Below are 16,254 nucleotides of genomic sequence, written 5' to 3'. Positions count from 1 at the left end.
GCAGACATTGGTTGTTTTCCACAATATTTGGTGGCTTGTAGTGTCACCTGTCGGTCCGATGAAAGGTACTGTCACCAGTTGATCCGGTGATAGATAGGATAGCACAGGGGTGGAGAGCCCTAACCAGGCCTTCCATAACCAGGGGTGAAGAGTTCAAAGTTATTAATGACATCCCAATTTTTATTTATGAACAAAACCCGATCTGTAAAAATAAATATGTGCTCGTTTCTAATCTGAGGGACCACGTGGGTTTTGCCCTACTCATTTACGATGTCAGAACTCATGGGATCAGTGTTCAAAGTTATCAAAGTTATCGTAACGCAAGGAACGACTTCAACGTAACACTCCATCCGGGGTGTCCTGTGAACCGTGGTGTCTGGGACGGGGGGAGGGGATGGAGGAGAAAGGGACTAAAGTCCCGGACACCAGATTTCTACCACCATGTAACAACAAGGAATCTGAGCCTTAAAGTGAATGATCCTAACAATGGCTAGCCACCAGCATGCTGAATATAACTAACTACACACCTCACTGGTGAGTGTAGGCCCATGTGCGTACATGTGTGTGACCATAAAGTGTTCCATAGTGTGCCCGCTCACCGGTATTCTGACTGAGTGCATCTCTGCAGCAGACAGGCAGTGCTGTGATTTGCTGTGATTTGAGTTGCGAGGGGGTGTAACGAGGGGTGGGACCCTTGGGACGGCTCCCACCACCAGGACTCATTCAGACGGCAGCTGTGTCGTGCGAGCCGTTCTGTCTGTGTAGTAGGCTAATTATAGGGTTAAGTTATCTGGCCGCGTTTTGATCGCCTTGCTAGTCGAGCGTCGCAGGTCGGACAGCACCTGCCGGTACCGGAGGGGAAGTTAGTCCGCTGAGGGAACACTTCGGACCGCATTCCTTCAGACCGCGACGCGGAGAGATCCGTGCGCTGCTCGACTCTACAAACCTGTCCAACTCTTATCCTGCAGTACATTATTTACTCCCTGCTCCGGTAGCACCATTGGTTTCAACGCTTGGAGAATAACAGTATAATGGTGTTGGAGCCGCGAGGTATTGTGGTTTAAGTCAAGGGAGACGGCGTTTCCTCGGGATCGGATCGTATGCCCCGCTGGTCGCCGGGATCATGGCTTCATGGTGGCTCGTTGTAGCCGCGGTGGTCTGCGTCTCCCCCCGAGCATACGGTGGGTAGGCTATTCTTTGGTCCTGTGTTGATTTATCTTTTTGAGATATCAAATATCAAAAGGATATTTGTTTTGGAGAACCTAAATAGAGCATCAGGTCGTGGGATATGCGTATCGCAAGTCAAAACTGTTTATATAAGAGTAGGCTATGTTCTGGGGACAAAGTTTTTGGCAAGGTATTGATGAAAATAATTCCCACAGAATGTAAATCCCCAGGTGTGTTATAATCCGCATTTAGGCCGTTATTACAGATTCCTGCTGTGCACCCAGCACGCTTGTGCGTTGGGTTTAGGAGTCATCATGACTGAGTAGGCCTAATAGCTTACCTGTCAGGTAGGATCTCATAGGATCATCAGAGCACGGATGAACTTTTCTCCCCAAAATGAGCTCGGCTAAAGTCTACGATGTTAACAACCCATATCAACCTCATTTCTGAGTTTATAGTCATCATCAAAGTCAATGAAACAAGCGTGTGTAGACCTCCCTCTCACAAGATGTAGTGTGAATATAACCTCTTTGTGACCACTTCTCTCTAATGTTTTAATATAAACTCCAAGTTGATTAAATTAGATTCAACTTTACACAAACAAAAAAATAGGGATTAAACTTCAACAGCTAGACATCTGTTCAACGGATGTTGCAGAAGAGTTTTGTGAAACGTGACCATCACTCAGGCAAGAGCAGTCCGGCGGGAACAGGTTTAAAGGATCTGTAGGTGTTTCAGATAATATGCCCTACAGGTAGACTTCCTGCACAGAGTCGCAGTATGAAACACAGAGTAATTTCTCCCAAAACACTAAACCCTAACAGGATTTGGATTTATGTCGCTGCAGGGTCCAACTAGATGGACTTTTCCTTTTTACATAATCCCTGGTTTCCCGCATAGTCTTACCAATTACCTTAACAACACCAAACTATTTTCCTGAACTTTAATGCCTGAATTTTGTGAGGTGTGATGTTGATTTGCCATTTAAAAATGTACATATATATATATATATATATATATATATATATATATAGTGTACTGTGGACTGTACCAATTCCTGATCTATCGGGCATCCTCACACTAATGCCCACCCCCTCTCTTCTTCCAGGAGCCTGTGTTCACCGTGGATCGCTCTATATGGTACGTACCCCACACTCACGATCACTCACCATGGTCATCACAGGCCCGGTCGGCTTTACAAAGCATGATGGGTAATATGCTCATGTACTATTCACATGACGGAATCATGTTGAGAGGCAAAGTTGTGTGGTTGTGTTGAGTGGGTTGTATTGATGTGTTAGCTGACTGGATGTGACTGATCAATAATTGATGTGCTCGGACTTTGATGATGATGATGATGATGATGATGATGATGATGATGATGGCGGTTCATCGATGAGCTCCCTCTGAGGTAGCATGGTAATGGGAAGCCTTCAGTGATGACATCTTGTGTCTATATCCTTGTGTCCTATCCTTGGCTGCCATTGGTCATTGTGTCTATAAGAAGCTCTATTTCTGGAAGGGGCGTGTCTTGGAGTTTAAGATTCAAATCTTACCTTCTCAAGTTACCAGATTAGTAAAGTTACCTGGTTTATTCCTTCACCTGGTTAGTTAAGTCCCCTGGTTTGTAACCATACATGGTTTGTATAGTTGCCTGGGTTGGCCTGAGGCAACAGAAGACAGAAGATGGGTGATGTGATTGGCTGTTTTACAATAGTATAGAGAGTTAGGGGACAAGGACCTTTCAGAACTCACCAGGGGAAGTTGGTTATTTTAGGTCTAGATGCTTGGAACCAGGGGCTCTTAAACCTTGAGAAAGAGAGGAGGTAGAGAGACCAACACTGCCTATACGTCTAGAGGGAGAGGGAGGAGAGACAGTGGCATGTGGACAGGGCGATAGATGGAAAGAGAGAGAGAGAGAGAGAGGCATGCATGTAGGGGAAGAGATGGTGAGAAAGAGAAAAGGAGAGAGAGAGAGGCATGCAAGTAGGGTGAGAGAGAGAGAAGCCTGCAGGTAGGGGGAGAGACAGGGAGAGAGAGAGAAAGGCATGTGGGTAGAGTGAGAGATTGGGAGAGAGGGATAGAGAGAGAAGAGAGTGAGAGATATAAAAAGAGATAGAGGCCTGCAGGTAGGGGGAGAGACGACAAGAGAGAGAGAGGCCTTTTTACACTGCCAAGCTGGTTCTGTCACGGCTTGGCACGCCTGGCAATTTCACCGTCTTGCCTGTGAAACTGAGGGGGTAAGCACCATTCGTCACGGCGCTGGCTTTCTTGGTTCACTGGAGAAGGCGGGGCTACGCAGAGTCTAGACCTCTTTAGAATAATTTGAATACGCCAAATGTTTTTATTTTTTTATGAATGAAGACACTCGCATGCAAGAGTTCACGTCTGAGTGTAGGCTACAAACGCAAATAACTATTTAAAAGTGCAAAAACGGCAACATAATATTCTTTATTTTCCTGACCACTTGTCTTTTATACCGACAAAAGCCTTTCTCGTAGATCACACCATCTTTCCCCCTGTCTTCTTAAATGCGACTGCATCACCTTCTCTCACATGATCAGCAGCATGATCAACATCTAGAGAGATACAGAGGCATGCAGGAATGGGAAGAGATTGGGAGAGAGAACTAGAGATGTAGAGTGTGACAAGGCCAGTGTTTACATCGTGTCTGCGTTGCCATGGTGAGCTCTGAGCTTCCCAGACCTCTGGAACTCTGGAATCCAGTTCTTGACTTCTTGACTTAGTCAGAGGAAGTTTGCACCACCAACACCACCACCAACAGCTTGTTCCCGGTTATGCACCTAGGGATAATGATCCATGCTAATGTTATCTTTTTTAAAACAAGGATGTGGCGGTAGTCTACTACTACCTCCCTTATGTCAATTTCAGACAACAAAATACCTATTAATAATACAAATTATATTATATCTATAGTTTATTCTACCTTGCAATGGTATTCCATTGCAACCTGAAGTTGATAAGCAAGCCTGACAATTGGTGCATATTATATCCCCACTTTATTATGAGTGTGAATGTCTGGTATCTTTTATGGTCGGTTTGACAGCTAAGATGAGTTTGAATGGCTCAGTTTCCATTTATGTTGTGTTGAATACCAAGGCGGGTTTTTCCTTCTCAAGAGCTGTGCTATACCTTGTGTATGGCTGTGTATTGCACCTCAAAGGCCTCTGTTAAACTGTCTTGGAGCCTCGTTTCTCAGACTGGGAATGGTAAATCAGCTGGTCAACACGCAGGACCAGCTCCTAATATATCACTCTATATTCCCTCTTGGCTTGAATTCCTGGCATTGCACACCACTGTCCATGCTGGATCAAAATGTAAGCCACTGCTAGAATAGCTCTGGACGCAGCCTCAGACCAGGAGCCAGGCTCCAACTACAGACCCCTTACCCAGACCCAGGTACCAGGCTCCGACTACAGACCCCTTACCCAGACCCAGGTACCAGGCTCCGACTACAGACCCCTTACCCAGGCCCAGGTACCAGGCTCCAACTACATACCCCTTACCCAGGCCCAGGTACTAGGGGCCAGGTTACACCATAGACCCCTTACCCAGTCTGAGGTACCAGGGGCCAGGTTACACCATAGACCCCTACCCAGTCTGAAGTACCAGGGGCCAGGTTACACTATAGACCCCTTACCCAGTCTGAGGTAATGTACAGAAAATAATTTCATTATTCATGTGCTTTGTGGTTTGTTTGCGTGAGCATTCGGCATCAAGAATTGTTCTGCAAAATTCTTTTAGTTTGAAGGGAGGAGATGAGGGAGGCGATAGAGGGGGGAAGGGAATGAGCGAGGTGAGGGAGGAGGCGAGGGAGGCGATAGAGAGGGGGAGGAGATGACAGTGGTGGGGAATAGATGAGGGACGTCAGAGAGGAGGTGAGGGAGGGGGGGAGGAGATGAGGGAGGTAATGGGAGAGGTGGGGAGGAGATGAGGGAGGTGATAGAGGGGGGGAGGATATGAGGAGGGAGGTGAGGGAGGGGGGGAGGAGATGAGGGAGGTGAGGGAGGAGGGGGAGGGAGGTGATGAGAGAGGTGGGGAGGAGGTGGGGGAGGAGATAAGAAGGGTTATGAGGAGAGAGAGAGAGAGAGCACTTTGCACCTGTTTTCCAAATGACAGCGTCGGCAGACAGATGTGACAGCCTTGCAGGGAGGTCAAAGGGTCACCTGCATTCTGAAGCAAACTGCAGATCAGAACGAATCAGAGAGCATTTGGTCAATAAAGTTCTGGGAATCTGGAAAATAGAAGTATGCTAATATGTATCTTTCTCCATGTTGTCAGATGACCCAACCGTGGTTAATTACAGCCTCAGAAGGTAGGGGCCATGATGGTATTCCTGTGGTTCCAAACGCTACTACCTAGCATCTTCTACCTAGTGGGCTACCTAGCGTGTGTTACCTAGTGTGTTACCTATTGTCTGCTACCTAGCATGTGCTACCTAGCATGTGATACGGAGTGTTGCCTAGTGCTTCCTAGTGCGTGTCACATCATTTATCATTTTGGGTAAATTGCTTTGTAGCAAAAAATATAAGTTTTAAACTTTCAGCTCAGTGTGTTGTTCCATAGTATGAGTAAAATGTAGGATATTTTTCTTACTTACTGTTGACAGCACAGGGTAGTGTTCTTAGTGGTTCTATTCTGGTCTTCTTGAAGACGAGAAGGTTAGAGTTAGGGTTAGAGAGTCTGTTGGTAAAGCAGTAGATCATAAATATAGCATTCTGGGAGCTCCTCTCTCAGATTCTGAATTATTAAGACATGGAGGTTGTGAAGAGCGTTCAGTCTGCTCCTTTCATGACGCTTTTGAGGAGAAACTGTTCTCACACAGAAACTCTTCTATGGTTTCTAAAGCTTCCTACTGAGGTGTTGATGCCCCTGCAGGTGGAGTGCCTCAATTGACCTCTACACAGGGCCGACTGGCCCTTGGGAGAATGGCTGCTTCATTCCAGGCTGAACCGGTTTGCAATATTATGTATTGTTAGGGTTTGGGTTAGAATGATGCACAGCCTCAGGCTTGGTTGGAAATGTCCAGCAAGCACTAAAATTTCACCGCGGCAGTCAGAGCACAGTGCACTGAGCTCGGTTCACAGCCACACCGTAGTAGCAACGGCACGCTGTTGAGTTTGAGATGATCAGCCCTCAGTACGTGACCTAAAAAACACGGGTTATTTATGGCGACACATTAGTGCCATAAAGCAGTAATGTGATAAAACATGCATTCGGGTGTATTTTATTATTTCACACGCGTAGATATTAACTGCGAGCGTGCAAATTATCTCTGCGCGCGCGCACTCAGAGCGCTGCTCCCCGAGCGAGGAAAACAGCTCCTCGAGAGCATTACCTCGTTGCAAGCGAGAGGGGGGAATAACTTCGGTTGCACAAAACAGCCTCTCACGCCTAACAGCCTCTCGCAAATGATGTTCTGCTCTCTCGCTCAAATTTAATTTTGGCACTATGGGGGAGGGAACCAAGGCAGGGCAGGCTCTCCTGTGATTGGCCGTTTCTGAAGCGCGATATTTGATTGACAGCCCTCCTCAGCCCTCCTCTCATTCATTCTGAATTCGCTCCGTGCACAACAATGGCGTCTGTTTCCACTTGTGACCCGAGTGTGCGCTTGAGTATTTCCAGAATACTTCCTGATTGCACCGTTTACAACTAGAACGGGATACCGGCAAGTTTGTTTTGTAGTTTTTCATAAGTGTACAATGAGTGTATTTACAGTTGAAGAACGGCGACTTGCTTACCAAAAGGTATGAAATTCAGCACTCCATTGTTGTGTGCCAAAATGCACAAATTTGCGATAGAATAGGGTCATAAAGTTTCATTCATTCCCTGTTGATCCCGCGGTACGGGCTGAGTGGATGGGGAAGATCCGGAGAGAAGACTTCAACCCTACCTAAAACACCTGGGTCTGTAGTAGGCATTTTAATGTCACTGATGTTGCCGTACACCAGGTTTGCATCCTTGCCACAAACTTGCCGGTATCCCGTTCTAGTTGTAAACGGTGCAATCAGGAAGTATTCTGGAAATACTCAAGCGCACACTCGGGTCACAAGCGGAAACAGACGCCATTGTTGTGCACAGAGTGAATTCAGAATGAATGAGAGGAGGGCTGAGGAGGGCTGTCAATCAAATATCGCGCTTCAGAAACGGCCAATCACAGGAGAGCCCGGCCTGCCTTGGTTCCCTCCCCCATAGTGCCAAAATTTAATTTGAGCGAGAGAGCAGAACATCATTTGCGAGAGGCTGTTAGGCATGAGAGGCTGTTTTGTGCGACCGAAGTTATTCCCCCCTCTCGCTTGCAACGAGGTATTGCTCTCGAGGAGCTGTTTTCCTCGCTCGGGGAGCAGTTAATATCTATGCATGTGAAATAATATAATACACTTGAATGCATGTTTTATCACATTAGTGCTTTATGGCACTAATGTGTCGCCATAGTTATTTAGCTTTTTTTTTTTGCCTTTGTATTGTCGTAAGATAAGTGTTAAAGTTAGGGTATATTAGTGTACCCGTTCAATAATTGTTTTACGCCCCTCGACTGCAGAAAAAATATTAGTTTAGTTATTTTGTCAGAACCTTTGGACTGGACTAGAACTGTTTGACAAAACCCCAGACAGGGCTAATTGGCAAACAAACAGGCTGGCCCCCATGCCCCCACACTTCTTTCAGTTTCTTGCCTCGGGAGCAGGGTTTGAAGTTTCTTTGTCTCTCCGTTCATTCAGAGGGCTTGAGTCTCTTCATTCTGTTATCAGTGAATACCAAGGCATGCAGTAGGCCTAGGGGCTGCCTTACCCAGATAGGATTTGGAGCCCCGTTTCCCAGACCGGAGCTAAGTCTCTGGGATCCCACAGCTCTGCACTCAGTGTGGAGACACCACACCAGCTTCTCCACCTCCTCCACCTGCTTCTCCTCCGTCTTCTCCTGTCTCTCCTCCAGTCAGAGCAGGTGATGGCAGGGTTGATCATTCAATGTTTTGTGTCTGTGATTGTCAGACTAAACATTCCCTTCCATACTTTATTCCCTTCCCTCTTACCTTCCCCCCTTCTTCCACTTGTTCTGGAAGTTCAAATTGTGGCCATTGTCTTCCTCTGTAACTTGATACTGTCTTTAAGAGACCGGGGTGTTACCAAGCATCCGCCAGCTGTCTGCTGGAGGTGGAGGTGGAGGTGAGGCTACAGATGAAAGGTGGAGATAGGATTCAACCTGGGGTGCTCATGTTGCCACCAGATCCAACATGTCCAGGCCTTCATCTCCTCTCAGCTACTCCTCCCACAGGACGCTGGAATCATACCTACGCACGTTGGACTGCTCCACAAAGAAGTCTCTTCCACATCCACCCAGCAAGCTCTGGCACGCTGTCACAGATAACAAGGAACATAAGAGGGCCTTATGTCTGTCCCCCACCCTCCCTGCAACCCCCCTCCCCCCTGAACAGCTTCTCCTACCTCACCCCCACCCAGCCTATCCTCACCCCCACCCCCACCCAGCCTATCCTCACCCCCACCCCCACCCAGCCTATCCTCACCTCCCACCCCCACCCAGCATATCCTACCTCAGCCTTCTCTGTTTCCTGGGTTCTTTGAAGAAGATGCTATTTGGCAAAGACACTGAACAAACTGGGTTCAATAATGACCAACCCCAGTCACCCACTCCACGCCCTGAAGGTGATCAAGAGCAGCACATTCAGTCAGAGACTGATTGCACCAATCTGCAAAACCGAGAGATAAAGGAAATCTTGTATTCCAGCTGATATAAGGTTTTACAATGCACAAAACTAACTTGTGTGGTGTTATGTCTGTCTTGAAGCTGCAGTGGCACTGTCATTTTATTACTCATTATTATTATTATTACTATCTATCTAGCTATTTTAGGGGGTGGTTCTCTAGCTGGATTCCACTTTGCTACGGCTAAATTCGATTTCAATAGACGCTACTATCTCACACGAAGACATTGCTGCAGGAGTTACAATGGGGTTCAATAGGAGAGTATAAATAACAATCTCTAAATAACATCAACCATAAGTATAGAATAATAGTTTCATTCTGTTTGGGACTTTGAATTTCTCTCCGTAAGTGAGGGGTGCTGGATCAATGAATATGAATATGATCAATGCTGGATTACTTTGTCATCTAAGTGAGAGAAATGTGAGAATATCTGTTTTTAGTTGACTGTGCTGTATGAGACTATTTTGCATTAAGACCACTCCCACCTAATTCCTGAGTGATCAGGGCATCTCTTCTCAGATTGGTTCTGAGAAGAGATTTGTCAATCACGCATAGCCAAGCTCCTCCACAGAGGCCTGAATGCAACACTAATGGAAGAAAACCTTTTTTTTCTTGCTCTCATCTGCTCTATCTTTCCAACCCTCAAATCTTGCTTCAGCAGCCTCTATGTCATTAGATCTGCTGATTATTGTGCACATGTTTTTTTTAAACCCACCTAAGCTATTGCTTGACTCTCTCTCAGAAGCACTTCCCCCTCCACTCAACTTATTTTTGAAACCCTGGCCATTGAGTGTTCCAGAATGCAACACTGGCTAAGCTAGAGTTTGCGTTGCCAGGCTTGCCGTCCCATCCGAGTCACCAGCTCTCCAATCCCGCTGTATTTCAAAAAGGGACGGGCGAAATGAAATCACCCATGTTGTGTATTGTATCCTAATAAGCATACTGACAAATGTCTAGCTTTCACAATTAATATAAATGTTATGCCTATCATTATATTATATTGATTAATACAGTTTATAAAACGGGGGGCCTAAATCAAGCGATCTGATTGGTTCCCAACCGTTGTATATAGAGCGTATACACACAGCTATGACGCCCGTTCAGTTTACAGAGTTCAGTATCACTCCGCGCCTAACTCTAACTGTTGTTTATGTATATATAAAAGCGATAGCGTAGTTCACTGAAGCCTAAAAAACATGTTGATTGCTGGAGAGGGTGGAAATGTTGTAAAGCAATAGGCACACGGTCGGCAATTTAGCCTACTATCGAGTTCGAGTGAACTCGATAGAAGGCTAAATTGCCGGCGAACCAAGCTACCGTCTGTAGCCTAGCCTTCTCTCTGAAGGACGCTACAGTGTGTTGCATAGCAACCGCCGTACACTTTGCCGGCAGCCAGGAGGGACTACTTTTTTGTATTCGTTAAAAAAAATGCTTTTCCGACTTTCTAGCTTTTTCAAAATTTAGGGTGTCTATGACTTTCATTTCGCCATATTTACGTAACCGTTTTATAAAAGCAATAGATCACTTCAGTCAGTGATATACGGTCATTATACCACAGTGAAGGGGGTCGCCGCCCCTCCGCTGCACGTCGGGACGGACAACGCCCCTTAACTGTGGTATAATGAGCGTATACCACGGCCTGTCGTGATCTATTGCTTAAATATAACATTTATAAACATAACATTTATAGATGGAAAATAGTACACTGGAGCAGATCGCGGGAAGCCTGACATTGGCCAGTGTCAAATTTCAAATAATAGGTACAATATTACATATCGGAAATATCAACCATGTAAGACATTGTCTTACATTGTTAGCCTGTATTATTCCTTTAAGATGGAGGCTATCTGAACCCAGACTGGTGCTTACAGTATGCTTCTCCACCTACACTGTTTTAGCCTCCATTGCGGTGTAGTTGACCTGTGTCCTGCAGGGTAGGGCTGTTGCTAGGAGCTCAGGGCCATTCGGTGCTTCTGTGCCCTGCTACTGTGAGTTTACTTCCTGTCTGACCCATCTTCAATCTTCTGGTCAGGTCTGGTTGGATATAGTTCCAAGCCTAAAGTCAGGAAATGGTGCACCTCAGGGTGTTGGAGTGGTGTAGCATGGGAACCAGTCTTGACCGGCTATTACCGACTGACGCATACATTATCACAGTGATTGTTCCCAGCGCTTCTGAAAGGGGCCAATTTGACACAAGTACAGGTATGTGTGGCTGTGGAGCCCTTTGAAGTCCAAGGGCCCTATTTTTTGCAAGTATGAAACGCGAAATGCAAGTAGCTTTGTGGGCTGATCTCTGCCACTGTTGCTATTATACCGTGTGTAAGCTTATGTTGCAGTTCCGACCTGCCATGGCACGTCAAAATAGCAACACCAACTGCGCTATCCGCTAGTGCATTTAGACCAGGTATTTGTCGATCAGTGGCGCAGTTGCTTTTTGGATCACTAACATAGCACCAAATATCATTTGCGCCGGAACACGCCTCTGCTTTTTGCCGACACGCCTCTCCAGGGTGCAAGTGTGATGGTGTTGTTAATCCTTGACTAAATGTATGATCATCTGTTGAAGCAGTTTCCTCTAACAAAGTTACTCTGGCTTGAGGCTAGAGCTCCAGCATGCTACCTGCAGGGGAAAGGTGGATCTATTTTATAATGGGAATAGTCAGCGGAAAAGGGGTTAGATGGGGGGGGTTAGGGATTGTATTTGTCAGAGGAGGTGTCTGGGTGGTGTGTGTGTGTGTGTGTGTGTGTGTGTGTGTGTGTGTGTGTAGTTTATATTTCTCTCCCCCTGCCCTCAGCCCTGTGTGTGATAATTATGGGATACAAGCCACATTACGACACAGACATTCCTCCCGTTGCTTTCAACTCAACCGTAAACAGAGGTGTTCTCCTTAAGTGCAAACATTCAATAAGCCCCTTTACCCAACCGGTCAATGGAAGACCTTTTATTACCCCCCCCTCCACAAACGCACACCTTTATTCTCGGACAGAAATCACACAAAGGGTTTGAAAGGGGCATTGTTGTGCAGGGAGGACAGTGGCTGTGGGTTGTGGAAAACTACAGAAACCTGAACCATTTTGATCCTCGTTCCGACCCTCAGGCTGCAGACAGGCGCTGGGTTTGGTAGCGGAGGGAACATTTACATTTAGATATTTTCTATCGTCTCCCAGCCTGCTACCCACTGAGTCAGCACTTCTCCTCAGCCCCCTCACTCTGTGGTGGGGGGGGGGGACGGGGGGTCAGACGTTTGGTGAAATTTCACAAAGGACACAACTGGGCTAATGGGCTAATTCCAGAATCTGCTCTCCTGTGTCTTCTGCCCCTATTCACTTTGAAGAGATGTGACCTACAGTAATACAGAGACAGGTCATTAAGAAGCAGGTAGGGGTTAGACAGTACAGAGGCAGGTCATTAAGGAGCCGGTAGGGGTTAGACAATGAATACAGAGACAGGACATTGACAGGTAGGGGTTAGACAGTGAATACAGAGACAGGTCATTAAGGAGCAGGTAGGGGTTAGACAATGAATACAGAGACAGGTCATTAAGGAGCAGGTAGGGGTTAGACAGTGAATACAGAGACAGGACATTAAGGAGCAAGTAGGGGTTAGACAGTACAGAGACAGGTTATTAAGGAGCAGGTAGGGGTTAGACAGTGAATACAGAGACAGGACATTAAGGAGCAGGTAGGGGTAAGACAGTACAGAGACAGGTTATTAAGGAGCAGGTAGGGGTTAGACAGTGAATACAGAGACAGGACATTAAGGAGCAGGTAGGGGCTAGACAGTGAATATAAAGACAGGTCATTAAGGAGCAGGTAGGGGTTAGACAGTACATAGACAGGTCATTAAGGAGCAGGTAGGGGTTAGACATTGGTCAGTTCTATTTGATTCTAAACTAAAGAGTTCAGTCTGGTGCTTATAATAGCAACACAGCCCTAGTGGCATGCCCCCTGCAGGGATCTGGGGGGCCCCTGTCAAACACTAGTACAGCATGGCCCCTGGGGCCAAACACTGTCAATCTCTCCTTCTCCCACTCCCTCCGACTATGCTGTGGCGCTTTGTAGTGTAGACAGTCTGAGGTAAGATGTATAATCAGAGTCGTTCCGGAACATGTGTGTCAACCAGGTGTCATGTAACCATGGTGCTGTGTAACATCTGGACCCAGACCTAGTTCAGATCACATGATCAGGGGCTTTACTTCGCCTGAGGCGGATGCAGGAAGCTGCTGTCCTGAATGCTGTTTATTGGGAGGGAAGGAGCTGAGGGCACAAGGCTGGGATCTTCTTGCTAGGAGACTAGTACACTCGGCTGCTAGGAGAGTAGGCTGCTAGGAGACTAGTACACTAGGCTGCTAGGAGAGTAGGCTGCTAGGAGACTAGGCTGCTAGGAGACTAGAAGACTAAGCTGCTAGGAGAGTAGGCTGCTAGGAGACTAGGCTGCTAGGTAACTAGAATACCAGGCTGCTAGGAGACTAGGCTGCTTGGAGACTAGGAGACGGGGCTGCTAGGAGACTAGGAGACAGGGCTGCTAGGAGACTACTCTGTGATCTTCATGCTCAAAGAAGGTTTATGGCATGTGTTGTCCGAAGGTTAGCATTAGGGGACCATGGGAAACAAGGTGACAGTCATCGTAATTACCCTTGTTCCTGACCTCTCATTGCCAAAGACTTACAGTCATATATTATCCTTTACTCCTATCCTAACACCAACCCAACCCTTACTGTGACAGGAACACACAGAGTCTAGGAGAAAGCAGGCCTGGTGACTTTGTTCTCTAAGCCTGATGGGAACGACAAACAGGGCCTTTCTCAGGACAAGGGGTCATAAAATGTATGGGCCCCTGGGTTTGGCCCCCATTAGGGTTCCAGCAGAGGGAACAGGTGGAGGGTTACTGAGAGAGATGTGTGGGGGTCAAACCTCTTGATGATGTGCTAGATGAGGGGTCAGGGCTGGTCGCATGCAGGAATGCTACCACATGGCACACTAGAAGGTTCCACCACACGGAGGTTCAAACGATGATATGACAAGATCCAATACATAATATTGTATTAATAGTATTTGTATGCCTTAAGTATTTACTAGGCACAGGGTGGAAAGGAAATCTGCATGACATTTAAGCAGAACCTATAAACATATTGTGGAGTCTCTTAAAGATCCCATACCATGCCTTTTTAGGGTTAATAATTACATTTGGGGGTACTGGTAGAATAGGGTTACATGCCTGTATGTTAGAAATACCCCTTATTATTCTCACACTGTTCATTTCTTTAAAACCAATTTCAGCGTGTTTCAAAAACTGTCTGTTTGTATCATGCTGCTCTAAGGCCCCCCCTCCCAAGTAGTAAACATTGCGGGTAGCCGGGAGATGCGACTTCTGCACTTAAGCTGCAGGTCACTGCACATCACACTGTTACTGAGGTAAAGTTTGAGCTGTTTCACATGCTTATTGAAGGGCGTTCTCGTAGGGCAAATACTCCCCCTGGCTCGGACTTAGATTTTTCTAGCTTAGCAGACGTAAAACATGTATACATACGTCATATAACAGTAGGTAGGGCGGTTTAAGCCGGATGGCGATAGCCGCGGCAGCTACGTAAGCATCGTGACATCATAGCAGTCTGACAAAGTGTAGCCTGCTAATAAATTCAATGAAAAAGAAGAACGCAACACATTAAACCAAGGGCAACAATGGAGGATGTCCAAGAAGGATGGAAAACTTTTGCGCAATATTTTCTTAAATAAACGAAAATAAAGCTTTCGCGTTGTCCAGAAATAACTTGTGGGTACTGTATTTGTTTGTTTTTATGCGTCTGTTGCACCGAAGTGACAACCAGAAGTGTCAACCAATCAATGGACAGCGCGTGTAGCTCACCTTTTTACCGAAAAATAGGTACGGCTCAGCGAGAGAGCTTTTGGAAGTGGAAACGTGAACTGTGCCGTACTATACCGCACTGAACCGTACCGCACCGCTCTGTGGAAACGCGCCATTGGTGAGGTCAGGCACTACAAAAGCGTTCTAGGAAGGCCACAGCTAGAGCAGAACAGAGCAGCTGGGCTGGCCCCCCAAATGAGTGCAACTTATGTTAACAAGATGCATCAGAGTCTCTCCCAGTTGAGAGTAGAGCAGAGATGAACAACTTAACTTCACTATGCTTCATCAGAAATATCACAGACAGAATATCACACTACAGTGGTGGATCAAGCCAAAACAGCCAAAACCAAAATGTTGTCATTGCTTACGCAATATTTTTTCAGATGACGTACTTTGTTATGTATCGTGTGAAATTTGATTTGCTGCCATGTGGTTAGATTCGTTCTATGCGTAGTGTATTGATTGATAAAGACTCAAATGGAGCGTTTTGTATCTCACACTAAGCAACAAGGTTAGAAGAACAGTGCACTTTTGTTTGTTTATTTGTTTTCTTCTTAAAGTCTATGGTTGCCATAGAGGGGACTCGCTTCAAAAAAGTTTTTCCACTTTGATCCGTTGCCCTGCATGATGAAACCAGTGAAGTTATAGACACTATATTTCAGGCTGTAGCAGATTTTTGCCGTGCTCTTAAGAATTTAAAAGCAAATTACTTGGTTTTGAATTGTTTCAACTTTTTTTTACTCATTTCATTTACAGTTTTTTTTATTGTTGTTTTTGTTTCTATATATTTTGTTTCTATTATTGTTTCTATATATAGGATAGTGTATAAAATAGTGCAATGTTTGGGGGGTGAACCAAAGGAACTCTCTGCATTGGCTAAATGAAATCCTTTCCTTCGATTTAAATAGAGCGACACTAGATTAAGATTTTATTATTTTGGAGATGCCAATCTGGTATCTCTGTTCTAGTGAACACAAAATCAAACAGCGTTTATGCTCGGCAGAGACTAGCCGGTAAATGTGTGAAATACAAATTAATCTTCAAAAGGCCTGATCTCTTCTGGGCTTTTAAAGCAAAGACTCAGAAAGCTTAATAATTAGGTGCCAAGCACACAAAGTGTGCGAAGGCAACTTACCAAAGGATTAGTCTGTACAATAAATTTTTAAGCACCCATGAGCCATTGAGTTCTAAAACGGGCGTGGTTTAAACCGCAAAAATAGTTAATTGCTCATATCAACATCAAGTTGGACTCCTATGATGTTGACCCCAATACAAAAGTTGTTCAGAATCAAATTCTGAACAAGATAAACCCAACATATTTTCAAATAGGGCGTGGCATCGAAATGGGCGTGGCCTGTCACTAAAATTGCCATGGTTCATAGACGCAATGTTTGATTTGAGCGGGACCGACTTAGTGGCCGCTGGGGCCCAAAGTTGCAACTGCTCAAGTAAAATGAAGTTGATTGGAAAAACAACATG

General features: G+C 45.8%; 1 protein-coding gene across 1 annotated transcript in view; it reads left to right on the top strand.

The window, feature by feature from the left end:
• The first annotated feature begins 822 nt into the window (after positions 1-822).
• The window catches only part of fras1 (Fraser extracellular matrix complex subunit 1), a 115,090-nt gene continuing 99,658 nt past the window's right edge, over positions 823-16,254 (top strand). Inside the window, exons 1-2 of the mRNA XM_084468494.1 lie at positions 823-1,181; positions 2,276-2,307. Coding sequence (XP_084324620.1) covers positions 1,124-1,181; positions 2,276-2,307 — 90 coding nt within the window. The 5' untranslated portion in view covers positions 823-1,123. The remainder of the gene's footprint in view (positions 1,182-2,275; positions 2,308-16,254) is intronic.

The sequence above is a fragment of the Micromesistius poutassou genome (assembly GCF_964030765.1).
Source record: "Micromesistius poutassou genome assembly, chromosome: 5".
In the NCBI taxonomy this organism is placed as follows: Eukaryota; Metazoa; Chordata; class Actinopteri; order Gadiformes; family Gadidae; genus Micromesistius; species Micromesistius poutassou.
This window is presented reverse-complemented; position numbering and strand designations above follow the sequence as displayed.